At 39.7% G+C, this 9,442-nt stretch overlaps 1 protein-coding gene across 1 annotated transcript in view; it reads left to right on the top strand.

Moving 5' to 3' along the window:
- Positions 1-6,029, top strand: part of ptger3 (prostaglandin E receptor 3 (subtype EP3)) — a 34,021-nt gene extending 27,992 nt beyond the window's left edge. The window contains exon 2 of the mRNA XM_029677021.2: positions 1,960-6,029. Coding sequence (XP_029532881.1) covers positions 1,960-2,262 — 303 coding nt within the window. The 3' untranslated portion in view covers positions 2,263-6,029. The remainder of the gene's footprint in view (positions 1-1,959) is intronic.
- The last annotated feature ends 3,413 nt before the right edge of the window (positions 6,030-9,442 follow it).

The raw sequence follows: 9,442 nt of genomic DNA, 5'->3' as shown, positions 1-9,442 counted from the left end.
TAATCAGTGCAGCTTCTCAAGTCTATGGGCATTGCATTCCAGTATACTGTAGTTCTAACAGAGAAGGCCGATTGACCGATTGCACTGTGTCAAAAAGGGACAACGCAATGCCCTCTAATTACTGCCCTTGTTATCCCGGAGGTGCTTTCCTTGAGCATGATAGGCCGGCATAGGGGTGGAGGGGCAAGACCATGCAGGATCTTAAAGACAAGGTTTTCATCTACATAATGCTTAAAGCTATCCAGACTAAAATAAGTTATGTTTGTAAATGATATGACAATGGTGGTAACTGTTTGGTTTGTTATCAAAAACCTTAAGTGTTTGTTTGTAGAGTGATTCAATTGGTTTCAGAATAGGAGCTCCTGCTTGTGACCAGCGTGAGGCAATATTTCAGATGTGAGAAGATCATAGCATGCATATATAGTTTGGCAGCATCCAGGCAAAGGAAAGGTTTTATAAACATAAAGTTGGATAATCCAAAATTGACCATGTGAACCATCTTCTTCACATATTTCTTAAATGTCAAGTTGGAGTCCAAAATGACATGAAGATACCTGAAGATACCATTAACATGAACAGCTCGTTGAGAATAATCAATGGATTTCTTAGAGAAGTACATAAACAGTCTTGTCGATATTTAAATGCAGGCAAGAATTAGTCATCCATTTAGAAACATGTACCATATCTTCAGTTAACTTGTTAACAACTAGTTGTTTACATACAGCACTGTATAATCTGCATACATCTGTATGTTAACTTGTGGGAGATCATTTATATAGATGGTAATCAGAAGGGGGCCTAATATTGACCCTTGTGGGACCCCAATGTTATAGCAGAGTCCGACTGAGTGTCTCCCAAACGAACCCTTTGACTTCTGTTTGTCAGATAGGAATACATGCAACTAATGACTTCAGTGGACACATTAAGGGATGATAGTGTGCATAAGAGGACATCATGATTCACAGTTTCAAAGGCCTTTTCAAGATCCCAAAAGACTGTGCCGACTTCACCGATGTCCAGTTTAGATTTAATGCACTCCAGAAAATAGCATTGGCTGTTTCAGTAGAATGGTTTACATCCATGCATAAATATCAACCCTGTCCAGAGACCTGTTTTGGTAAATGCGTTGCACCATTAGATTAACTTTTTGGCGTACTCTATCATTTAACCTGTTTCTGTTTCTGCAGTGTGCAATAAGGCCTAAGTGTAATTTCTATTTATACTGTGCATTAACTGTATTTTGTACACACATCTAGATACTCAGCTTGTTTGTGCAATGACTTTCTTAGGGATAGGACAGGCTGTGGACAGGGCTAGGTTACCCGGAACACTATTATGACCAGTCTTAAATCGTTGGATAACAAAAGTAGGTTGTAATGATGATATTATACAGTTATTGACTATAAAACTGTGCTGTTTTCTGTCGATTTATACAGCTTGTCATAAGGGGATGTCTGAGGCAGGTTGGATTAATTTGCAGTGGGCAGATGAGACACATTTTATTACCATGTGCAGCCACAACAAATCTCAATCAGTTAGTGATTGGATCATCTTAATCAGATGAAGGACAACCACATGTTAACCGCAGCTTCTGAGAGCTGATTAAAATCCATTGGACGCACCCGTGCGTTAATCTAAGTAACATAATCAAATAAAAAAAAGTGAGCCCTGCATGACAAAACCAAACAATTACATAATGAAGGCAGGATCATCAGAAACATACAACATTTTTTAATGAAATAACATTACCACGTTCCCAATGCGTCCAACTGTTTTTTTTCCGTAAGTGAGGTGTGTAGAAACTAAAAGCCATTTTACCGAAATATGTAGTGACAGAAGGAATTTCAAGAGTTTGTGACCACGTATGGTATCTCATATCTATAAATTAGTAATGATGTTAAGTAAACCGAGACCCTCCAAGGTACTCTTGATTCAATTTTCACTGACTCTCTTCTTTAGGTGCTGATGTTAAGAATGATCTCGACACAGACGTCGTCACATCACTGCAAACCGGCAGAAGTGTCTTTCACTCCTAGTCAAGACATCCAGGTGGACTGTAACTTCTTTCTCACCGCCATTCGCCTGGCCTCTCTGAACCAGATCCTGGACCCTTGGGTTTACCTGCTTCTAAGGGAGATTATACTGCGCAAGTTCTGCCAGGTGGCCAATGCTGTGTCCAACTGCTCCATAGACGGACAAAAGGAGACTCAGACGGCCCTGGATGTTCTCAACAAGCAGCCTTCTGACACTAACGGTCTGTAGAAACAGTAAATGTACCCGATCAAACTTAAGGATAACCTGACCTGATTACATTTTTTTAAATTCTATCACCCACAGTCCAAAAACAGTTATTGTGCAATAATGTTGTGCCACTAATGACAGAAATTACTTTGTTAGTGTGTTAATGGACCTGGCAATGCTCTCCATGTGCACTCATTTTTGTTTGGTTGCATATATTCTAGTGAGGCTCACAAAACCAGAATGTGAAAATGTGACCTCTGCAACCTTCACTTTGGACTGTTAAAGCCAATGAGTTCCAGGGGGATTTTACATGGTTGCTCAATAAACATTACAGCCCTACCAAACACAAACAGACATTCTCAATCAGAAGATACCATTTTGTTTTCCAACCAACACGTTAAAACAACAGATGACAACTGTTAATGGAATATAGTTTTTGACTTTCTGGAATCACATTTGCATTTCATGTAACAAAGTTGATGTTAAATGTAATGATGGCTGGAATGTGTGACATTTTTAATTCAAATCAGTCTTCACTTTGTCATGTGTAATAGACTAGATTTGTAACCAAAAAAAAAAAAAGAAGGGGAACCTCTGAAGTGCAAGGCAAGTGTACTCGAAACTGGAATAGATTACACAGTATTATATATGCTAATTGAAGAAGATTGCAAAATGTATTGATATATGGAAAAGGCATTGATATTTGTTGTTTCTATGTTGAACACTGAAATGTGTGTTTAACTCTGAATGTGCTGAAGATGCTACCTATTGGGGATATGCTGTCATATGTTCAGGGGGGTTCACAATAATTGGCACCCTTGATAAAAAAATGAGCAAAGAAAATTGTATAAAATAAATAGAATTTCTATATTATATGCCAAAACAAATAGGAAATGTATATTATTTTATGCTAATATAATTGCTCTGATAAAGATTTTGTTTAACTCCTGAGTGGCACAGCGGTCTAAGGCACTGCATCTCAACGTTAGAGGCGTCACTACTGGTTGGAAACCAGTATCACAACTGGCCATGATTGGGAGTCCCATAGGGCGGCGCACAATTGGCCCAGCGTTGTCCGGGTTTGGCCAGTGTATGCCATCATTGTAAATAAGAATTGGTTCTTAACTGACTTGCCTAGTTAGAGAAAGGTTAAATACAATTAAAATAAATAATAATAATTACAACTCTAAAAGATAGGTGTAAAAATGATTGCCACCTCTGTTTGCAGTAGGCCTACTCCAGTACCCTTGAGAGGATAACGACACTGTTGATGCAATATAATTTTTGACCTAATGGGATTACATTTGCATTTGATATAACAAAGTTCATGTTAAATGTAATGATGGCTGGAATCTGTGGCATGTTTAATTCAAATAGTTCTTAACTTTTTTTCTAAACTGTTTAAAAACCTCTACAAGATTGGTGTCCTACCCGCAGGACGGTTGAGCTAACATAGGCTAATGTGATTAGGTTGTAAGTAACAAGACAATTTCCCAGGACATAGACATATCTGATATGGGCAGAAAGCTTAAATGATTGGTAATCTAACTGCACTGTTCAATTTACAGTAGCTATTAGAGTGAAAGAATACCATGCTATTGTTTGAGGAGAGTGCACAGTTATAAACTTGAACACGTATTAATAAATCAATTAGGCACATTTGGGCAGTCGTGATACAACATTTTGAACATCAATACAAAGGTTCATTGGATCAGTCTAATACTTTGAACATTCACTGCTGCCATCTAGTGGCCAATATCTAAATGGCGCCTGGGCTGGAACAATACATTATGGCCTTTCTCTTGCATTTCAAAGACGATACAAAAAAATACAAAAAACACCATGTTTTTTTCTTTGTGTTATCTTTTACCAGATCTACTGTGTTATATTCCCCTACATTAATTTAACATTTCCACAAACGTCAAAGTGTTTCCTTTCAAATGGTATCAAGAATATGCAAATCCTTGCTTCAGGTTCTGAGCTACAGGCAGTTTTGGGTATTTCAATTTAGGCGAAAATTGGGGGGGAAATGGTTAGATCCTTAAATTAATGAGATTGGAGAACAATTTGGGAGGGATCTTGGAACATTCCTCCATACAGAATATTTCCAGATCCTTGATATCCTTTGTCTGAGCTTATGGACTGCCCTCTTCAATTCAAACCACAGGTTTTCAATGGGGTTCAAGTCCGACAGATGGCCATTGCAAAATGTTGATTTTGTGGTCAATTAACCAAGACACAGAACATAATTGCCCCATTTTTTGAGCATACTATATAGCTCAGTATTTATATTATTTATTTGATTGTCTTTTATGCTTATCTTTTATCAAGGGTGCCAATACGTATGGACCCCATTGAGGTTCTGCTATTTACATTTTGGTCATTCCTATTGTCTCTTGAATCTCTTGTTTTATAAGGGAATGAATATGCTCAAACAAAAGCCTTGGACGACCTGATTGAATGATTTTTCTTAAGCATGTACTGTATATTTCTCATATGGTCATGCCTGCAGCCGCCTACGCTGTGAATGGATATGATAACGTTCTCTTTCATGCTGTATGGTGGTTCATGGGGCGGCAGGGTAGCCTAGTGGTTAGAGCATTGGACTAGTAACCGAAAGGTTGCAAGTTCAAATCCCCGAGCTGACAAGGTACAAAATCTGTCGTTCTGCCCCTGAACAGGCAGTTAACCCACTGTTCCTAGGCCGTCATTGAAAATAAGAATTTGTTCTTAACTGACTTGCCTAGTAAAATAAATAAAAAATAAAATCATGTCAGTGGGATGGTGTTCTCCATGAGCCATTATTTCTTCATCAGTCTAGTACCCTGGACAACAACATGAACGACGTCATACTGTACAGTGCCTTACCATGCCTAGCGTATTGAAAAACATTTATGAGCCAACTACCTAGTTGGTTACTTGGGTAACATAATGATGCTAACTGGCAGTCAAACTTGTATTTTCATTTTCTCACCTATGGCAATGATTATCTGTCAACATTGTTATTAAAGACAGAATTTATTCAATGATTGTCAAAGCAGTCTGCCTCAGAAACCAGCTCAAAGGTTTAACCGTAGGAAGTTATTGAGATTGAAATGAGAGATAGAGTTGAATACTGTGCTATTGCAGCATGGAGAGCAGTTTATCTATGGTGTTTCGAGCGCATTTTCCAAAGGAACACATTTCTGTGACATTGAGTAAGGTTTATATTTATGTTCAATTCTTTGTTCACTGTTAATGTGCAATCAGGGATTTGCATGTTATTCGTTTATTATAGGTGTTAAACATGCTAATTTATCATTTTGAGAGGCAAGTTTCTACGATATCAGGTGGTCAATTTAATGAAGGGATTTTAATCTCTGTTTGTCTAGAAATTAGTTTCACTCCAGGTTTGCATTCATGCATTTAACATAATTATTATGTACAGGTTGTCCTGAGACATGATTGTGTGATGGAACACAATTACTCTCAAATTGAATTAACTTAAACTTAATGAATTATATATTTGTAAGCAGAGTTTACATCATCTTTCTCATGACAGAAATCATTGATATATTAATAGCCACATGTACAGGGTTGCAGGTATGATTGCAGTGTACAGTGAAAATCTTAGGCTTTGAGCTCCAACATGCAGGGCTAGTGAAATAAAGTAATGAAAATGGTAATAAAACAGTAGAAATAGCACTATATGCATAACAACAAATGTCCATAGTAAAGTCTGTTGAGGGGGTGGAGTGGAATGACCATAGGGGGAGTAGCAGCATGACCATTGAGTGAAATAAAAATTAAATCAATAATATCCATATTAACAACTGCAACAGTGATAAAAGTCATTGGGGTGAGGGCAGAGTAAAGTATGTTGGGGGAGTGGGCAACAGGAGAAAGAGTGTCCATAGGGGGAGTTGTTACAAGTAAATTAAGTGAGAGTTGAGGGTTTGGGGGTGTTGCCGTACCAGGCTGTGATGCAGACCAACAGTATGCTCTCGATGGTGCTCCTGTAGAACACTGAACACTGAATTTCTTTGCATCTTGAGGTTGAAGAGTTGCTGTCATACCTTCTTCACTAACGGTGTCCATGTGGTTAGACCATTTCAGCTTCTCTGAGATGTGTACGCTGAGAAATTATTGCTCATCTCCACGGCGGCCCTGTTGATGAGGATGGTGCCACTATCGTCCAGCCTGGTTCCTTCTGAAGTCCACAATCCACTCCTTTGTTTTGCTAACATTGAGGGAGTGGTTGTTTACCTGGCACAATGCCATCAGAGAGCCTACCTCCTCCCTGTAGGCTGTCTCATCGTTGTTGGTAATCAGGCCTACTACTGTCGTGTCGTCAGCGAACTTGATGATGGAGTCGGAACTGTGTGAGGCCACGCAGTCATGGGTAAACAGATAATACAGAAGGGGACTGAAGACACACCCTTGTGGGAACTCATAGGGTACTACGGTATTGAAAGCCGAGGTGTAGTCGATGAACAGCATCCTCACATATGCATTCCTTTTGTCCAGGTGGGTAAGGGTATTGTGCAGTGCGTCTGTGGATCTGTCAGGGCGGTAGGCAAATTGGAGAGGGTCGAGTGTGTCGGGAGGGAGGAGGTGATATGGTCTTTGACTAGCCTCTCAAAGCACTTCATGATTACGGAAGTGAGTGCTACTGGTCAGTAGTCATTCAGTTACTTTCCCTTTCTTGGGCACAGGGATGATAGTGGACATCCTGAAGCAGGTGGGTATAGAGGCCTGAACTAGGGAGAGATAGAAAATGCCAGACACAACAGCCAGCTGCTCTGCTGAGGGCACGGCTAGAGATGCCATCTGGGCCGGCAGCCTTGTGAGGGTTAACACATTTTAATGTCTTACATACATCCTCAGTGGAGACTGTGTGCGTAGCCCACGTTGTCATCGTATGTTGTCATCAGGGGCTATCCTCAGTAACTCAAGGTCATAGTGCTCTATTTTTCAGAAAGGTGTCTAGCTCGTCTGGTAGGGGGCATTGGAGTCGGTGATGCGGCTGGCTTTCTTTTTGTAATCCGTGATCGTTATGAGCCCCTGCCACATACGCCTTGTGCACGACCTGCTGAATTGCTCCTCCACTTTGTCTCAATACTTGTGTTTTGCCATCTTGATCATTCTGCCTAAGTCATATTTGTACTGTTTAAACAAACTATTGTCCCTGGTCACCTTGCCCAGTTTTCCTACAAGGCTCCTATCAAACCACGATTTTTGATTCGGGTACGATTTGAAAGATACTATAGGTGTCACGTCATCTATGCATTTTTTGATGAACATGCTGTTATACCATTTTAATTGTCCCAAGGCAGTACTTCCACAATAGAAAGGAAAAAAGGTGATAATGATCCCTGCTGAGTACACTCGCTCTGTTTCAACACTTGCAGTTCCAAAATGAGCTTTGCAAGATATCATTTGCTCTCATAAAATATGAATGAATAAGACCATTAGGCCTTCTACTCAGAGATATGTGGATAGAGGATTTTGAGAAAAATAACTTTAATGTTAGCCTTGCAAAATAGGATCTCTGCTAAGAGAAAATAATGCATACACTGTAATTCAATGTTACACCCTCAGGGGTAACACTGAGGTACTACATTAAGGTACCCTTTATTGGGGTTTTAAATACATTTAATTATAGTTCCTATTGTAGAGACCATAACCCAACACCTAGTACCCTCTCCAAGAGGTTTGTAAGGGCTAAGTTGTTGGGTTGACAGTCGTTGGACCCGGATTTGAGTTCTGGGCAGGAACACCCCCAAAATGCGCTGCATCGGTGTAAGACATGAGATGAAGCTACCATGATGCCATTGACGGGGTGCCCTGGGGAGCTTGAGAAAGAGAATCACAGGGGCGCACTTTCCGAAGGACTATTCTAGGCAAGGTACAGATCTCTTGACTTACGGCTAAGATGTTGGGTTGATAGTCGATGGTTTGAATACTGGTTGGACTACTACTGAATTCGCAATAAGTAGTTTTTAAATAATGAGTTATTCTAAAATGTGATATTAGTTTAAATTGTGTGATTTGTCATTTTGGTGATGCCAAATAATGGGTTTATATTGCTCCACTGTCATTTCTGTTATTGATGTTTGCTACAGCAGGAAAATAACCCTGCAGCAACAGGTAATGTGAATTATTATGTGTATTATAATTAATGGAATTGTTTTTAGGGGTTTATACATTTTTCGTTAGGGCAAATAAAGTCTGACATGTTAAAGTGGGAATTACAAGCCTTTATAAACCTTATATACTACATTTCCTGCGGTGCAGAAACATTATCAGCAACAAAAGATTGATCCAATTAAGATCCTACATCTGTACACACCCACATATGACTAAACTGCTTGGAGTAACACCAGATTGTAAACTGTCATGGTCAAAACATATTGATGCAGTAGGAGCTAAGATGGATAGAAGTCTGTCTATAATAAAGCGATGCTCTGCCTTCTTAACAACACTATCAACAAGGCAGGTCCTACAGATTCTAGTTTTGTAGCACCTTGCCTACTGTTCAGTCGTGTGGTCAGGTGGCACAAAAAAGGACTTAGGAAAATTGCAATTGGCTCAGAACAGGGCGGGGGGTGGCCCATGGATGTACACAGAGAGCTAATATTAATAATATGCATGTCTCCTGGCTGAAAGTGAAGGAGAGATTGACTTCATCACTACTTTTATTTATGAAAGGTATTGACATGTTGAATGCACTGAGCTGTCTGTCTAAACTACTGGCACACAGCTCAGACATGCATACCCCACAAGACATGCCACACGAGGTCTCTTCACAGTCCTCAAGTCCAGAACAGACTATGGGAGACTATGGCAGTATTACATCAAGCCATGACTACATAGAACTCTATTCCACATCAAGTAACTAACGCAAGCAGTAACATTTGATTTAAAAAACATAAAAAAACACCTTATGGAACAACGGGGACTGTGAAGCAACACAGACATTGGCACAGACACATGCATACACACACACACACACACACACACACGATAACATAAGCACTATACATACACATGGATTTAGTACTGTAGATATGTGGCAATGGTGGAGTAGGGGCCTGAGGGCACACAGTGTGTTGTGAAATCTGTGAATGTATTGTAATGTTTAAAAATTGTATAAACTAATTCATTTTGCTGGACCCCAGGAAGCAATGCAGCAGCTAATGGGGATCCATAATAAATACAA

This window comes from Oncorhynchus nerka, linkage group LG13 (genome assembly GCF_034236695.1).
Source record: "Oncorhynchus nerka isolate Pitt River linkage group LG13, Oner_Uvic_2.0, whole genome shotgun sequence".
NCBI classification, from domain to species: Eukaryota; Metazoa; Chordata; class Actinopteri; order Salmoniformes; family Salmonidae; genus Oncorhynchus; species Oncorhynchus nerka.
The sequence above is the reverse complement of the archived record's forward strand: the minus strand, read 5'-3'. Positions and strand labels throughout refer to the sequence as shown.